This window comes from Ictalurus furcatus, chromosome 4 (assembly GCF_023375685.1).
Source record: "Ictalurus furcatus strain D&B chromosome 4, Billie_1.0, whole genome shotgun sequence".
NCBI classification, from domain to species: Eukaryota; Metazoa; Chordata; class Actinopteri; order Siluriformes; family Ictaluridae; genus Ictalurus; species Ictalurus furcatus.
Window position 1 is genome coordinate 17545827 of NC_071258.1, and position 18733 is coordinate 17564559.

Here is an 18733-nt window from a genome sequence, read left to right on the forward strand (position 1 = left end):
GTTTGAAATTCACCATTCGACAGTGAGGTTTGTTTACCAATGGAGAGCCTTCAAGACAGTTGCCAATCTTCCCAGGATTGAGCATCCCAGCAAATTAAGTCTAAGGTGAGACTGTTTAATGCTCAGAGATACAGTGGTCTCCACTAATATTGGCACCTTTTGGTAAATATGAGCAAAGAAGGCTGTGAAATATTTTATTTATTGTTTAACCTTTTGATCTTTGGTTCAAGAAATTCACTCATGTATATCAAACAATTGCGCAAACAGCACAGGTGTATCCAAAAAGAAATAATTAGTGTTCAACCAAGTATTTTGTCAAGTTTTTCGTAGGCTGGTACTCTGAGGGCTGAAGTGTTGTGGGTTCTGCACACAATAAGCCAACACCATTCATACAATTCAAACATTGATATGCACACAATTTTCAGGACAGTGTTTCCCGATTCGGAACATGTAAAGACATTCACCTGTGGCAGAGATTAAACGCATACATAGTCAGCTTTTGTATTGCGCCATTTATTAAAAGACAACTGACCACAAAAGTTAATGACTAATTGTTCGTCATTATCCATCCATCTTCTATACCGCTTAATCCTTTTAAGGGTCATGGGGAAACCTGGAGCCTATCCCAGGGAGCATCAGGCATGAGGCAGGGTACACCCTGGACAGGGTGCCAATCCATCGCAGGGCACAATCACATACACACTCACACACCCATTCATACACTACGGACACTTTGTACATGCCAGTCAGCCTACCATGCATGTCTTTGGACTGGGGGAGGAAACCGGAGTACCCGGAGGAAATCCCCGCACCACGGGGAGAACGTGCAAACTCCGCGCACACACAGGGCCATGGTGGGACTCAAACCCCCGACCCTGGAGGTGTGAGGCAAACGTGCTAACCACTAAGCCACCATGCGCCCTGTTCGTCATTATGTTAAACAAAAAATGAAGTCAGGCACTGGACCACAGATGAAACGGGAACGTACACTTGCTCCCGCTACTATGGTTCTCAGTCCCTGGACCATTCCACAGCTGAGGAGTTATTGGACAAATTCAAGGTAAGCCAGAAATACATATATTTTGCAAAACATGTTTGTCTCTAAAACTGCAAGAAAATTAAAGCCAAAATATAAACAAGTTGTGTTCCCAATTTTAGGTTTAATTTTAGAAAACATCTAGAACTCAGCAAAATAAGAAAATACAGGCAGAGGGCAGGGTTTCTTGAGGTACAGATACCACACACACCTCTAGTCGGTCATGGTTGAGAGATATTACTTTTGTATAAGTCTGTACGTTGCATTTTTGGAAATTCCTACTCATTCTGCCTTTTGAAATACTTTTCAATACAGTCTGGATACTGTTTCTAAAAGAATTTTGCTCTTAACAGTTTTAATGCGGTTAGTATTTTCCATTAGAATAGGTCCAATGTGTAAGCAACTGCCAATATTGACTTTCTTTCTTTTAAATACAGGTCATGTGATTGCACAGCAGTTTGAGACATTCCTCTTCAATGAGGCCAGAGCAGCAAGCTTCAAGGACTTCAATCTCACAGAACCAAACTGAGTTGACATGTTTTTGCATCAGCACATGAGCACCTCATCACCTGAAGATCAACAGAAGAAAAATGGCTGAAGAAAAACTTGAAGTTTTATGGAAGAAAAGAAAAACCATCCACAGTGTTTGAGAACCTAGATAACGACGTAGACAGCTTTTCAGAAAAAGCTGAGAGTACGACAGGGACAAAGATGGCAGAACTGATTACTAAGTCTAACACTGAGAAGACGCTGCAAGGAGAAGAGAGAGGAGCTAGATGACTTTGATAAGGAAATTGAGAGAAAGGCTTCTGAGCTACGAGAAAATATAATGCTGAGATGTATCTGTTTTGATGTTATGTAACGATTTTTATTAAATAAAATTAATATGTTAAACCTGTGTTATTGGCTGTTTGTTCTGCTGTGCAAAAATGGTATTGTTTTTTTCTTTGTTCGGGTCTTAAAAAGTCTTGAATTAGATTTTACTAAGTGTGCAGCAACCCAGTGTCAGTCTCTATTCTCTGTCTTGAAGTTAATAAGACCAAAAATACAAAAGCTGCTTTCACATGACTGGAAAATTTACAAAGTATATAATTACCATGACCATTACATAGTGCTGATACCTGAGGCTCCTTCTATAAATGTTACATAAACGGCTCTTTAAAAAACATCTCATAATGCTCATAAAAAAATTTTTGTTAAACCACACATTTTTTTATTTTTTATATATATAATTATTAGGCTTATATTATGTGGACTGTCTACCATATGAGTGCCTGTGTATGAGCTGTTACTATAGAAACAATAACTTATTATTTATAAACCTATTGTTTGTGACAGCTAGGACTGTTGTATAAAATTAATCCACACCTGACTAAACTGATTCAAGAATTCAATTGTGCTGTGGTCTAATTAATAGTAAACACATACTGTCAGATAATTTATTACAATCATTACCATGGTATTGTAATAATAATGGTTTCATAATGTCACTTCAGTGGACAAAGAAGGCAACCACCAATCCAAAGCCACTCACGTAAACAACCTGCACAGCATGGTACATTTCTGTGAAAATGTGACGGAGTGTAGGAGGATCCAGCTTCTTGCGTACTTCGGAGAGCACAAATTTAATACGGATTTCTGCAAGCAGCATCCAGAGGTCATCTGTGACAACTGTGCCCGACCACAGGTAAGCCCCTTAAGTCATCTAGAAAGGAGACTGTTGTTTTATTTAATTAAGCACCCACTATTTCCCTCTGATTTTAAATATAACTGGATGGGAGTCGGAGAACCAAAGGGAAAGGGTGGGATGTGTAGGAAAGTTTTCTCTATGCTTATTTTGATCATATTTCTTTCATATATCTTACTAAATATGTAGTTGGTATAAAAATGATAGTTGATGTATAGGTAAAAATGGTATAAATTCTGTTCTTTTAGCAATACAGTGCAAGAAATGTGACTGAGGATGTGAAGAAGATTGTGCGGTTCATACAGGAAAATTGTGAGAAGGTCGGTGGCAAACGTGCCAGATCTTTCCAGCAAAGCAGACTCACTTTAAACATGCTGGTTGACATTTTTCTAGGTAAGAGTATCAGCAGTTAGTGTTCTTAAGTTCAATGAAATTACATATAATAAATCTTGACAGTAAACTCTCCACAGGCTTGAAAAGCGCCCGAATCAAGTCAGGCATGTATGGGATTGGAGCAGCGTACTCCAAACACAATGCAGAAAGGCTCTTTAAGAAATTAGTGCTGGACCACATTCTCATGGAGGACCTGTACATTACTAATAATGGACAAGCTGTGGCCTACATATCAGCTGGCCTTAAAGCCATGGACGTCCTCAGTGGCATCATGCAGGTTAGGACTTCTTTATCTTTAGGAAGTGCTCTGGAAGTAGTTGCATTATTACTATAGATTTTTTTTTTTTTTTTTTTTTGAGGCACAGGCTTTAATAAACCACATTGTTATTTTATCAACTTTTTTCTATGTTAGTGCATTGCAAGTGTTTCCAGTTGTTTTTTTAATGAAAGAAAACTTTAATCCAAGCAACACCGAGGTTTTTTTTTTTGTTTCCATGGTCTCAATTACATTATACTAATTGGTTCCTTGGTTATTTATTTAAATCGGTTTTAATGTTTTTTTTTAAACATGTTCTTATTGCAGGTGAATTTCCACGAGACTGAGAGTGCCTCTAGTATTAGAAAGCAGAAAGCCACTGTGACCAAGAGTGTCTCTAAGAGGGAGGAAATGGTGAAGAAGTGTCTGGAAGAGCTTAATGAGCTGTGCAAAAAGCTTGGCAAAGTGTTTGGTCTTCATTACTACAACATCTTCTCCACAGCCACTCTAAAAAAGATTGCTGGTAAGTTTATCTCTATATATAAAACAATAATATAATGTGTAAACTACAAATAAACTTTTGAGCTCAGTTATTTTTTGTGCTCTGCATTAACACTTTACACTGCCTCAGCACAAATTCCTCACTTTTCCATCTCTTAAACTAAAGGCTGCTTAAGACCCCTGAAGCAAATAAAATTTGTATTTTTTTTTCTCTTTCAACTTTTCCATCTGTTAGCATTTTGAGAGCTAAACATTGTTATAATAACAGCAATAAAATTAACGTATAGCTTTATTGAGTCAGTGGAGAAACCATACCCTAAAACATGGTGTTCTACAAGCCACCCTGGAAAGCCTAAAATATGAATTAAAATAGATATTTGGTGCCAGTTTTCTCTGTTGATAACCAGAAATTACTAAATTACTTAAACATGGAGGATGGCCTTCAGTCATCTACTTTTCAGTGCTACCATTGTTTCTCCACTTTTATCTCCCGTAGTTACATTGCCTTATGTAGTTGATTAAGAGATCAAAGCTTAAACTGTTAAACAAACTGTGATGGTCACATTGATGTTTACGATAAATGTATTATACATTTTTGTAAGATTGGGGAGGTTACAATAATGAAACAAATAATTGCATCCTTGTCAACATTTTATAGGCTTGTGGTATACTACACTTGTAAAAGAAATACAGTATTTGTCAGAGAAATGTGCGACCATGTTTAACTCCATCTCTTTATTATCCACTTCTCCTCCTCTCCGCTTGGTGCAGTCACAATACAATCCAACAGCGCCCTCAGGCTGTCTCTCATTGCAACAACACAACAGAACAAGGCTGTATTGAGTTGTTTCACTGACGGAAGTGCTAAAATAAAGACTCATTTATTTTTTTTTAATATTTATTCATATATATGTTTTGTTTGTACTTGCACCAAATTTTAAATGCAACTGACTGGGAGCAACCAACATCTTTTGCCACACTCTGGGTTGGATTTCATTCTTGAACAAGTTTTATAATTCTCTGTTGTTTCAATAGTCAACTCTCTTGTTGGGGCCATGTTTCCTTTCAAAAAGTCAAAGGTTTAGGTCTGTAAGCACTCTCTTAACTGCAGACTAATTTGCATTTTAGATTTGTGCTAGTATTTGTTTTAGAAATTCCAAATTAGAAGGTAATTCCATAATATTTTCCTCAACATTGAGTGAAAAATTTTTCCCCCCCTCTATTTGATTTGGGGAAAAAAATATGCAGAGTTCAAGTTTCCCCTAAATTATTGCAAGTTGCCCAGGCCCTATAGCAAAGCAAAGCACCCCCACACCATCACAGTTCCACCACCATGCTTGACCGTAGGGATGTTTATTTTGTGGAATTCTGTGTTTGGTTTATGCCAGATGTAATGGGACCCCTGTCATCCAAACAGTTCCACTTTTGCCTCATCAGTCCACAGATCATTCTCCCAAACGGTTTGATTTGGGTTTTGTCAAAATTCAAATGAGCACTAATGTTCTTCTCAGTTAGCTGTGGTTTTCACCTTGCCACCCTTCCATGGATGCCATTTTGGGCCAGTGTCTTTCTGATAGTGGAGTCATTAACAGTGACCTTTATTTATGCAAGAGAGGCCTGTAGATCCTTTGATGTTGTCCTTAGCTCTTTTGTGACTTGCTGGATGAGTAGTTGTTGTGCTCTTGGAGTAATTTGGGAAGGTCGGCCACTTCTAGGAAGGTTCACTATTGTGCTTTTTTCCATTTGGAGATAATAGCTCTCACTGTGGTCCTTTGGCGTCCCAGAGCCTTTGAAAAGGCTTTGTAACCCTTCCCAGACTGGTGTATTTCAATCACCTTCTTCCTCATCATTTCTGGAATATCTTTAAATTTTGGCATAGTGTGTTACTGGGTAAGACCTTTTAACCAACTTCATGCTGTTGAAAAAGTTCTATTTAAGTGTTGATTTGATTGAACAGGGTTTGCAGTAATCAGGCCCGGTTGCATCTAGTCCAGCCGAACCCCATTATGAATGCAGTTTCATAGATTTTGGGAATTAGTAACTACAGGGGCAAATACATTTTCACACAGGCCCAGCTGATATTGGATGACCATTTTTGTTTCAATTAATAACTATCATTTAAAAACTGTATTTTGTGTTTACTCAGGTTGTCTTTGTTTTATCTTAGATTCTGTTTTAAATTCTGAAACAATTTACAATGAGGTATACACATCAACAGAAGAAATCAGGATGTGACAAATATTTTTTCACAGCACTGTATTTTGTCATCAGAAATATTTGTGTAATTTCTGTTGTTGGCCACCCACCACGATGTGTGTGGAGTCTTCGAACTCCCAACTAAGATTAAGATTTCAGAAGGAGATAATTGAGACATTGAATGTGGCGTCATGGACATGAGGAGAGGGTGAACCCTCTTTGGCAGCTCACTTAGCCATCTCGTCCACCAAACAATTATGAACCTAGACAAATGCTGCCAGAATGATTGACTGAGCATGAGTGTCAAAGTTACAAGAGTTAGAGGGCGTGACTGTAATGGAGTCAGCTGTACTTCCTGAAAAATTGTCAGTTTGAGTGCAATCACTGATTTAGATTGACCACTTCCACCCATGTCTAATGATTTACATACAGAACACACAACAAAGACAACAGGGAGGTGCAGCACGGCGGTAAAGTATGTTCAAACAGCAAGAGGATCAGAGACAAAGAAAGTAATAGTGCGTGACTGAGACGGACTCAGTTTATCCTCCTTTTTCAACATTCTTTGAAAATAAGGTTATATTAACAAACACTTACAATACAGCCAGGGAAAACCCCACCACGGTGGCCGGAGCCTTTTTCATTTTAAAGCCAGGGGGAATCCACCATGGCAGTCGGAGCCTTTTTCACGATAAAGCTGGGGGACCAACCACCAAGGCGGCCAGAGCCTTTTCACGTTCAAATTCAACTAACTGTTACTCCCAATTGCTTCCATAGAACACCAGTGAATATTTATGCAACGCATAATATATATAATATAATTATATTTATATAGTACAATTGGGATAAATGAGATATCTATTTAAAAGCAGAACAAACTAATTCAAAATTATTCTTACCTCTCAGTATATATCCTGGATGAGCCCCCAGAAAACTGTTAGGAATGTGATCTTCAGGTTGAGATTTTTAAGAAAAGAGAAAGCTTTAGTACACAATAAAAGAATGCACCCTCGCCCCACTACAAACTTCCTGTATCAAGCGCTTGGGAGAGTTGCCAAATGACACACAGAAACACACAAAATTCAAATGGCAAGATCTCTCTTTATTCAAAGAAAAACGGAGTATATGTATCGTGCTTGACACACAACAGAGACACTGGGTTAACTATTGATTGGCTAAGCAGAAGGGCATATTTGCATAAAACAGGAAGCATATCAGTGTAAGAGAGGAACAGCTCCATGTGGTATTCGGAAGACATAGGAATGCGCACAAATGGTATTCGGGAAGATACGTAAATGCATGCAAATGGTATTTGAGAAGACAAATGAATGCTTGCAAATGGTGAGGGGCTTTATCTGTCCGTACCTGGTTGAAACTGGTTTTGTGCAGTAGTGGAAGAGTTAAGAAAGGAACAATGAGGAAAAAGTGTTAACAAGGGAACAGAGAGAGAAGAGTGTTAACCTACAGTAAACTTATCATTAAGCCTTCAGAAACCATGTCTTTGATTATTATTTCTCTCAGCTACAATTGAGGTTTATTTTAATTTCTAATTAAAATTGTAAATAAAAAATGGGATATTCTATGAAATAGATCATTTAATAAGACTGATTTTATTAGAGTGATTAATTCAATTTATAATGAAGCAGCAATATTTCTGGTATGTACCTTGCATTTCTAGTGCTTCCTGTTTCAACAGACAAATTTCCCCAACATCTTGATTAGTTGTCTGCATTAAGAGTAATGGTTGTATTTTTATTTTTTATTTATTTATTAATTTATTTTATTTTAATTTTTTTTTGGCTGCGCAGAAACTCTGTCTGCTGACCCTGAGGTGCTATTGCAGATCGATGGCGTGACTGAGGACAAATTGGAGAAGTATGGATCTGAGCTCATTGAGCTACTACAGAAATATTCAAAATGGCAACTGACAGGTGGGGACTTGAAAAGCTGAACAGATTGGTTATTTTATGCACAATATGCACAATGTCACTATCTGTAGCTGTTTAGTACAGATTAGTTTAGTTTTAGTTTAGATCTGTGTAGTTTTGTTTTATTGTGAGGCCAAGAATGTAATGCTTAGAACCCTATTGTTTTAATTAGGATTATTCTTCTTCCCCGATAAAATTGACCTTGCAGACCTTGCAAACTGTAAGTCCTACAGACATGAAACTTGGTCAGTACATAGTACTCCTTCCTGTTACACAGGCAAGAGAGATGAGCCCATTGGGCCTTATAGTGGCACTGTAGTGAACTGTTAAGTTTTGGCTCATATTTCGAAAATCGTAAATGCTACAGTGAAAATTGTTTTCCCTCACTTATTCCTTGCATTCTCCCTAACTGGGAAAAAGCAACAAGTACCCTTTAGCTCCACCTACTTAGATTTCGTTTCTAATTTGCATAATATGCAAAACCTACTTTTGAGATCTTATCCTAGGATTTTTGCCCTTTCATCACAGAATTGGTGTCAAACTATTCAGGGGAGTTTTTCCTTCAATAACTGATTCGATACACCACAGTTTTTATGGTAAAGGGGTCAGTAAATATTGCTGCATATATGCATTTAGGATTGCGTTACAACTAACATAACGATACAGTGTATATCAAAATTCTATACACCCCTGTTAAGTTTTTTTTTTTTTTTGTGATTATATAAATTAAAGATAAATCATGTCAGAACTTTTCCCACCCTCAATATGAAATTACAACGTGTAAAAATTAAGTGAAAAACAATCATTCAACAATCACATTATTAAATAAAAGTTACAATAACCTTGTTGCATAAGTGTGCACACCCTTTTATCATTGGGGGTGTGGCTGTGTTCAGAATGAACCAATCACATTCAATCTCATGTTCAAAAATAATTATCATACAGTTGTCATCAATTTCAATTATTCTGATTAATCCCAAATAAAGACCATCAGATTGCTGAAGTCATGGTCTGCAAAGAGCTGACAAAGCCTGTACAGGGTCTTACTGTTGAAAGAAATCAATCAGGAGAGGGGTACACAAAAATTTCTAAAACATTATGTGTACCATGGAACACCGTGAAGGCCATCATCAACAAGTGGAGAAAATGGAGCACCACAGTGACGTTACCAAGAACAGGACGTTGGCTTCCAAGAGACCAACAGCAACATTAAAGGAGCTGCAGAAATGACAAGTACTGAAGCTGAGTTCTCCTGTTATACAGCTGGGATTCTTGCTCCTGTAGCAAATTCTCCTGTGTTAATTGCCCCATTGTGTTGAGTTTTGCTCTCAGGTCAACAATGTACCGGATTTAATTTTTGCTTTTAGAAGGTCAGAGAGAGAGGTATTTTGTATATTTTGTAATCTACTAAAAATCACTAATTGGATGTGACAGATCTAGGTCAAAGGTCATCATCATTAAATATAATGATGATGACAGGTCAAAGGGTCATCATCATCAATCATAATCAATTATAATTATTTTGGTATGTCATCATCAAATATAATTATGTTAAATCCGGTTCCAATGCATTCCAGACACACACAAGTTCTTTCCTTTCACATAGATTGTGAAACACTCATGAGTTAGGCCTAGGTCAAAAGGTTAATGTTAATTATTGTTGCATGTTCATTCCTATAGCTTTCCCACGAATATCCCCTGTTTAGGCTAACACTCATGAGTCAGGCCTAGGTCAAAAGGTTCATGATAATTATCGTTACATGTTCATACCGATAGCTTTTCTGGGCATATCCCTTGTTTAAGTTGTTATTTGCTTTCCTGAGTTAGGCCTAGGTCAAAAGGTTAATGTTAATTATTGTTGCATGTTCATTCCTATAGCTTTTACAGTGCATTCAACACACACACACATACATAAGGCTGATGAAAAATAAGTAAATGATTACAAATGATTTTCCATTCACATCCAACTAAAAATATGACTCACATGCACACACACAAATACATACATAAGGCTGATGAAAAATAAGTAAATGATTACTAATGAATTTCCATACACATCCAACCAAAAATATGACACAGACACACACACACACAGAAAAACACACACTTTTTCACATTATTTAAAAGGAATTTAAGTATTATGTACTTAATTAGCAGTTCATAATATAAAAGAGTACATGATATAAGAGAATTTGCTTTCAGTAGTTAATTACTATTATTATGAACACAAGTTTTTAAGTTGACAATCATTTTAAAAATTACGTTGCTCCAATTAGATTTTCTCCAGTAGAATACATCTTGTTAAACCAGGAAAAAATTACAAACTTTAAGTTGTTTAACAATAGTAACTAAAATCTGGTGTGATTTACAATACAAATGTCATACCCAACATCTCTGTAGGTTTTGTAGATGTAAAAACTCATAGTCAGAAATAATCACAACGCTTTTGTCTAAAAAGTAATTCAGGGACCTATTACCACAACTTAATTAAATTTGTGGTTGCAAGATAAAAATGATAATTTATTGATTTATTTAAATATTTGAAGTTGTAAACATTATTTTGATGAATTGTGTTGAGATAATAATGTTGATAATTACATCAACTTAATATTGTGTAATTTAAAACAGAAATTTCTGCATTAATTGATTTAAAACTAAATTTAAGTTGTAGTACATTTACATTTATTCATTTAACAGAAGCTTTTATCCAAAGCAACTTACAAATGAAAGAATACAAGCAAAGCGATCTATCAAGCAGAGAATAATACAAGTAGTGCTAAAATACAAGATCTATTAATTGAGTTCTAGAAGAAAGTAGTAACTTAACTAAATTGGCTTGATAACTTCAAGTCACAAATGTCAAGTCTGTACCCGTTTAACATGCCTGAACAAATTCAGACAGCTAAGATTTTGTTAGAGGACCTGTAGACTGAACAAATACTATACAAAGGACGCTTCAATGTGAGTATCATTTCACTTACAAATAAATTCTTCTAAAGCAATGAATTTGGGACATATTCTCAATTGTGATATGACCAATAGTGGACTCGTGTATAGGCTACGCCTGCTAATACAGTTGATGGACTATTTTGCACTACTACACGTAGCTAATGCTAGTCATATTTAGCAGGGTAATTTGAAAATCTACTCTTTAGCTTACCGTAGCAGTGGAAAAGAATGAAAAAGTTTCATTTGACAAATCTGCTCATCTAGAGAGGGCTTTTCATTTGTGCTATAGGAAAGAAAAGCATGATTACATTTCTGCTTATTCGCGTAAACGTCAGCTACATTGTGTAATCTAATTTCATGTATTGCTAATTTTTTTTTTTTTTTTTTTACATTTTTTAAAATCTTTTGTCATTCACACATATAGACGTCTAGTTCCATTGTAGTCAGTTTGCTCTTTGACCAGAATTAGCAGCCTATGGATTGTGGATAGTTCTATGAGAGGGACAAAAGTAGTAGATGCAGAGTGTTTATTTTTTGTCTATATTGTTCATTTTATTCAGTGCTTCTATGTCTATAAAACCTACAGAGATGTTGGGTATGATATTTGTATTGTAAATTACACCGGATTTTAGTTACTATTGTTATACAACTTAAAGTTAGTCATTTTTCCTGGTTTAACAGGATGTATTCTACTGGAGAAAATCTAATTGGAGCAACGTAATTTTTAAAATGATTGTCAACTTAAAAACTTGTGTTCATAATTATGGCAATTAAGTACATAACACTTAAATTCCTTTTAAATAATGTGAAAAGGTGTGTGTTTTTCTGTGTGTGTGTCATATTTTTGGTTGGATGTGTATGGAAATTCATTAGTAATCATTTACTTATTTTTCATCAGCCTTGTGTGTGTGTGTTTGTGTGTGTGTGCGTGTCATATTTTTGGTTGGATGTGTATGGAAAATCATTTGTAATCATTTACATATTTATCATCAGCCTTATGTATGTGTGTGTGTGTGGTGTGTGTGTGCGTGTCTGGAATTCACCGGAAAAGCTATAGGAATGAACATGCAACAATAAGTAACATTAACCTTTTGACCTAGGCCTAACTCAGGAAAGCAAATAACAACCTAAACAGGGGATATGCCCGGGAAAGCTATCGGTACGAACATGTAACGATAATTATCATGAACCTTTTGACCTAGGCCTGACTCATGAGTGTTAACCTAAACAGGGGATATTCGTGGGAAAGCTATAGGAATGAACATGCAACAATAATTAACATTAACCTTTTGACCTAGGCCTAACTCATGAGTGTTTCACAATCTATGTGAAAGGAAAGAACTCGTGTGTGTGTGTGTGTGTGTGTGTGTGTGTGTCTGGAAAGCATCGGAACCGGATTTAACATAATGATATTTGATGATGACATACCAACATAATTATAATTGATTATGATTGATGATGATGACCCTTTGACCTGTCATCATCATTATATTTAATGATGATGAGGAGGATGATGATGACCTTTGACCTAGACCTGTCACATCCAATTAGTGATTTTTAGTAGCTTACAAAATATACAAAGTAACTCTCTCTCTAAGGTCCCTCCTCCCATTCTTCCCTAATAACAACTAAGTCACTGCACCCGTACAATAATTCAAACCCTATGGAGGCTTGTAGGACCTCTTGTACTACAAATCACAAGGGCTGGAGCCACTTGTGCCAATTTCATGCATCATCATGAACGAACTTCCAAATCATATTTTTAAGCATTTGATTAAACTGTTCGACCATCCCATCTGTCTTCAGATGGTAAACGCTGGTGTGAATCGATTTAATCGTAAATTTTACGTAAAGTTAATAATTCGTAAAGTTTTCGAAGTATCCGTTACATGAACGTAGTGCCCTAATCGGTCAGGATCTCTTTCCGGATCCCGACTTAGGAGATAACACGGAAGCGTTCCTCCACAACGCTATGTGCTGATATGTTGCAAAAAAGCACTGATTCCGGATATCGCGGTGCATAATCCACTATGACTAACACGTGACTATCCTCACATGTACCTTTCTAATGGCCCGACGAGGTCCGTGCCAATTCTTTTGAAGGGGACCTCAATTAATGATAATGCGTAATGGAGCTTTTGGGGTGGCTGCCGGATTCACCAGCTGACATTCGCGACATGTCACATACCACCTGCGAACATCACTGTGAATGTGGTGGCCAATATAAATGATACATTAGAGGGTTTAGTGTCTTATCCTGGCCCAAATAACCAGCCATGGCATTATGATAAGCTGCATGGAACAAAATTCCCCTACGGCTCTCTGGGTCCAACACCTGGGTTGTCTCTTCCTTAGTTTGAGTGAGTTGGGTCACTTGATAGGTTATATCTTTAATGATAGCGAAGTAGGGGAAGGAGAATTTAGGTTAAATGAAGTGTCACTAACCTTTGTGTTTTCTGCAAAAGCAGTGAGATGTGTCGTTTTAGTGAAAATAGTATTAACTGCCGCACAGACAATATTACTTATGGTACTACCGTATTTACAGTACTATTGGTGGTATTTTGAAGCTTTAGTATTGCAATACTATTGTAGTACCGGTATACTGTGCAACCCTAGTCACTGATTGTCTGGTTGTTGGTAAACCAATTGTTTGTTTCTTTTTCAGGACATTCCAGATTGTTGTATTGGCTATGCCCAGTGCTTGTACAATTTCAAACATCTCTGATTGGTTTTTCCTCTTTCCTAAGCTTCAAAATGACTTGTTTTTCTCCCATAGACAGCTGTCTGATCTTTATGTTGGTTTATCTTTTTTAACTACAAATGCAGTCTTCACAGTTGAAATCCAGAGCTCAAACCAAGAGTAGAAATTCAGAGCTCTTAATTGTTTAAACATTTAGTCTAACAGGGCACATCTGAGCAGCAAGAAACGTGTCAGTCACGTGTTCCAATATTTTTGATCACTCGAAAAATGGGTGGGTTCAAACAAAACTTGTTTAAGGCATCTAGATGTAAATATCAGGAAATAAAAAGTGAAATTCTTATATTTATTTATTTATTTATTCATTTTAGGTGGGGTTCTGTTGCCTCAAATTTCTAAATATTAATACACAACAGTTTCGGACACAAATCTCTAATAATTCATATACGTAAACAATTATTTTCTTTCCCCCTGCAGTTGAGGAGCAGGCTGAGGGCTCTCATTCAATTGATTATTATGACGAAGATGGAAGCATGTCTGCCTACTTCAGGAGCAGCAAACGTCAAGGAGAAAAGAGAAAAAAAACACATCTATCAAAGAACCCCAAAAGGCGCAGGGGTTACAACAACCAGAACTCTTCTAAACGGTCAGTATTTGATTTAGAGCACTTCATATACAACACTCAATCAGCTTGACAACTGTTATCACAATGCCACTGCATAATTGATCCCAGTTTTTATGCTCTTATGAAATGTCTCCAAGTTTGGGACTTTGTGACTGGAAAGCATCTCTTTACATAGAATTAGATATATTTAAAGGTTGATGAATCCAAACAACAAGTAGCTTAATTTTTCTAATGATTAATTGTTTGAAATATTGCAAGACTTAAATTTTCAGAATAATATGGAACATTTCAATTTGGATTAATTTTGCAGTGGAAACTGGTCTTCATCTAAAGGAAGAGACCTAGGTGCAGGTCGAGTCTCTAAACATGCTCCTTCAGCTCCAGCAAAGAGGAAACCTGGCTTCATGGCCCTGCCCCTCCCTCAGAGTGTTGAGCGTCCATTCCTCAGACCTGCCTTCTCTCAAGTTGGCTGAGTCCAAAAGCACAGCATTTTCTCTTTGAGCTAAACTGTGTGTATTTTTGTAAAGTGTATATATATTCTGCTTTTTCTGCCTGTATTTCTTATTGTATATATTAAGCCCTTATTTTGTATTTAGTTTGTGTTGAACTGTATAGTTTATGGAAACAACAGATTTTTTTATTTGCTTTTATATTACTTTTAGAATTAAAGAAATTTAAAATATTCCCTGATACAAATGATTAACAAATTTAGAAATAGCTTTAATTTCACATCAAAACTTTGATGCAATGATCAGTTCCATTTATTACCCATTACTATTTTACACATTTTAGTGGTACAACTTCAAACTGAAATAAACTTGATTGGGATTTTATGCCATGAATCTACACAAAGTAACCAATGAACCATTGAAGTCTGTGGGGGGATCAGTATAGTTTGCAAAGGATTTTTACAAATAAAAAATATATATATTCAATTCAGGTTTATTTGTATAGCACTTTTAACTGTGGACATTGTCCCAAAGCAGCTTTACAGAATATATAAATTCAGAATATAGAATATATTTAAATATAGAATATATTTTAAATGTATAAATTTGTCCCTAATGAGTAAGCCACAGGCGAAGGTGACAAGGAAAAACTCCCTGAGACGATATGAGGAAGAAACCTTGAGAGGAACCAGACTCAAAAGGGAACCCATCCTCATCTGGGTGACATTCCTTGTATAAATGTGATAATACTACATGATCAAATAGTGCTGTTGTGTAACCAGTTTTTACATGAAGTCTGTTTTGTTGAACTTATCCACTGTTCACTGAGGGAGACTTGAATGCAAAACTGTTCATTAGAATTGAGGTCCAAAGCCATCTTTATGGTTTATAAGTGGTACCATCTTCAATAATCTCAATGATCTTTAGGCTGTACGATGTTGGGCCATCCTCAGCAGCAGCATGTGACTTCCAATTGATGGTAACTACAACCAGAAGCAGGGCATCAGGATGGATCAGGCAGGTCCAGAGAGCAGAAGGGATCGCATGTAGCTTGACAGAGAGAGAGAGAGGTATGCTTATTGTCCCATAATGCTTAAGGACAATGTACTTTGCACGAGTGCAAGCAGGGACTCCGGCAAGGTAACACAGATATAAGGGCACCCTGGGACATAGGGCGGCCAGCCACTCCACCATCAACAAACCTGGATGAACATGAGAAAGTGGGGGGTGACAGCATCCAAACATCCCAGTTCACCAGAACACTCTATGCCCATGAGTCCTCTTGATCTGCTCCTTTACCTAAGAAAAAACTATTCACAAAATGCTTGACTAAACAAATATGTTTTCAGCCTAGACTTAAAGACTGATACTGGGTCTGAGTCCCGAACACTAATTGGAAGGCTGTTCCATAACTGTGGAACTTTGTAAGAGAAAGCTCTTCCCCCTGCTGTAGCCATCTTTATTCGAGGTACCAACAAATAGCCTGCACATTTTGATTGAAGTTGACATGGTGGATCATAAAAGACCAAAAGTTTGCTCAGGTACCGTGGTACGAGACCATTTAGTGCTTTATAGTCAAGTCCAGTCAAATGTTATTTATAAACCACGTTTAAACACAACAGTAGTTGATCAAAAGTGTTGTACAAAACATCATATAATAGCACATTAAATAACATCATTAGACACAGAATAAAAATAAGTTTTAAGAGAAGATTTAAAAATAGCTAAAGATGGAGCTGTAATAAAAAATGAAGAGGATGTTGAAGATCTCAATGAAGAATAACTTTATTACAGCAAGGCAGTGACAAAGTACATGAAGCACTTCGGGTTCGTCGGAGTCAAAGTGAACCCCGGACTATATCAGCACAGATATTTTATACTTTGTTTCGAACCAGGTTTTCTGTATGTAATGTAAATTAAGGAGAATCACTTTCCGTTCTCACAGTACGGATGTTGTTACAGGTGTGACCCTAAATGGTGAGGTGGGAAGGTTTATCGAGACAGATGTCTTTCTGAATGCTAATTACAGTCATGTAGCCCTTTGTTCAGGGTTCGTTCTTGATGTCCCACCGCCGCTCCCATACTATAATTGTGTGAATGTCACTTTAGGTGGTATTATGCACATATTGCTGAGACTGAGATGAACTGTCCCTTTGAAAATTCTGCCTTTTTGGGGAACAAGCTTATCCTAACATAGATTTGGGGGGGGAATCTGCTGAGAGGCAGTCTGTAATTTCTTACAGAGCAGACCTCACGTGAAAGGGGAGACTTTTCCAGAGTTGTCACCACCCATAGGAAATGTGCGATCACCCTTTACCTTAGTAAGACAATACGACTTATACGTCAATAATAGTATTTTATAATCAATGCAAAATTTTACTGGGAGCCCATGCAGTGTGGATAAGATAGGGGTAATGTGGTTCTAGTAAGGACTCTTGCAGCTGCATTCTGGACTAACTGGAGCTTGTTTATGCACCTACTGGAACAGCCAGACAGTAAGTCATTATAATAATCCAATAATCCTAGTAATATCTACATGAGCTTCAAATGAAAGATTGGGGTCAGTAATCACACCAAGAGTCTTTTACTGCTGCACATGATGATGAAACAGAAAGGCCATCCAGAGTTACTATGTAATCAGAAAGCTTACTTCTAGCTGGATGTGGTCCTAGTACAAGTATTTCTGTCTTGTCGGACTTAAGTAAAAGGACGTTATTAAGCATCCAGTGTCTAATGTCCTTTACACATTCCTTTACACAACATATATGAAGAAAACAGAATTGGGCATATTAAAATATATACTGCATAAGTATTCACCCCATTTGTATAAACACACAAATTCATTTTGGTGCAGCCAGTTACAATCAAAAATCACATAATTGGTTGAATGCAGTCCACCTGTGTGCAATTAAAGTGTCACTGTGTGTGTGTGTGTGTGTGTGTGTGTGTGTGTGTGTGTGTGTGTGTGTGTGTGTTCTGCCTCCCTTGACACGCTCGCTTCTTCCCCCTCTTCAGGACGGCGTTGCTAAAAAAGTGAGCGGCTGTTGCGTCCACATTCAGACCACTGCAGCGTATTGCATAACTCGCGACCTCATTATAAGTAACATAAACATATTATTAAAGCTGCATATATTAATTAACATTTTACAGTAACAGGAGGAACGTCACAGAATGTAGCAAAGTAAAAGTACATTTCTTTGATTAAAAATTTACTTGTGTAAGCTAAGAGTATAAGTATGGCCAGTTAATCCCACTCTTAAAAGTACTTTTTTTAGTCCTTCACCTTCACCCTCAGCTTCTTTAGCAAGGCAGTGATCCTCTTGGTGGTGTGTTTGGTGTCGTTATCATGCTGGAATACTGCCCTGCGGCCCAGTCTCCAAAGGGAGGGGATCATGCTCTGCTTCAGTATGTCACAGTACATGTTGGCATTCATGGTTCCCTCAATGAACTGTAGCTCCGTAGTGCCGGCAGCACTCATGCAGCCCCAGACCATGACACTCCCACCACCATGCTTGACTCTAGGCAAAACACACTTGTCTTTGTACTCCTCACCTGGTTGCCACCACACACGCTTGACACCATCTGAACCAAATAAGTTTATCTTGGTCTCATCAGACCACAGGACATGGTTCCAGTAATCCATGTCCTTAGTCTGCTTGTCTTCAGCAAACTGTTTGCGGCCTTTCTTGTGCAACATCTTGAGAAGAGGCTTCCTTCTGGGACGACAGCCATGCAGACCAGTTTGATGCAGTGTGTGGATGGTCTGAGCACCGACAGGCTGACCCCCCACCCCTTCAACCTCTGCAGCAATGCTGGCAGCACTCACACGTCTATTTCCCAAAGACAACCTCTGGATGAGCATGTGCACTCAACTTCTTTGGTTGACCATGGTTCTGAGTGGAACCTGCCCTGCTAAACCGCTGTATGGTCTTGGCCACCGTGCTGCAGCTCAGTGTCCGGGTCTTGGCAATCTTCTTATAGCCTAGGCCATCTTTATGTAGAGCAACAATTATTT

The 18733-nt window shown here is 37.4% G+C and overlaps 1 protein-coding gene across 3 annotated transcripts in view; it reads left to right on the forward strand.

Annotated features, from left to right (window-relative positions):
• The window catches only part of blm (BLM RecQ like helicase), a 55081-nt gene extending 37107 nt beyond the window's left edge, over window positions 1–17974 (forward strand). For all 3 annotated transcript variants that reach the window (XM_053623216.1, XM_053623218.1, XM_053623217.1), the window contains 7 exons: window positions 2533–2723; window positions 2972–3116; window positions 3194–3393; window positions 3700–3895; window positions 7878–8000; window positions 14122–14290; window positions 14580–17974. In XM_053623216.1, the coding sequence (XP_053479191.1) occupies window positions 2533–2723; window positions 2972–3116; window positions 3194–3393; window positions 3700–3895; window positions 7878–8000; window positions 14122–14290; window positions 14580–14742 (1187 nt within the window). In that variant the 3' untranslated portion in view covers window positions 14743–17974. The remainder of the gene's footprint in view (window positions 1–2532; window positions 2724–2971; window positions 3117–3193; window positions 3394–3699; window positions 3896–7877; window positions 8001–14121; window positions 14291–14579) is intronic.
• Window positions 17975–18733: the final 759 nt, after the last annotated feature.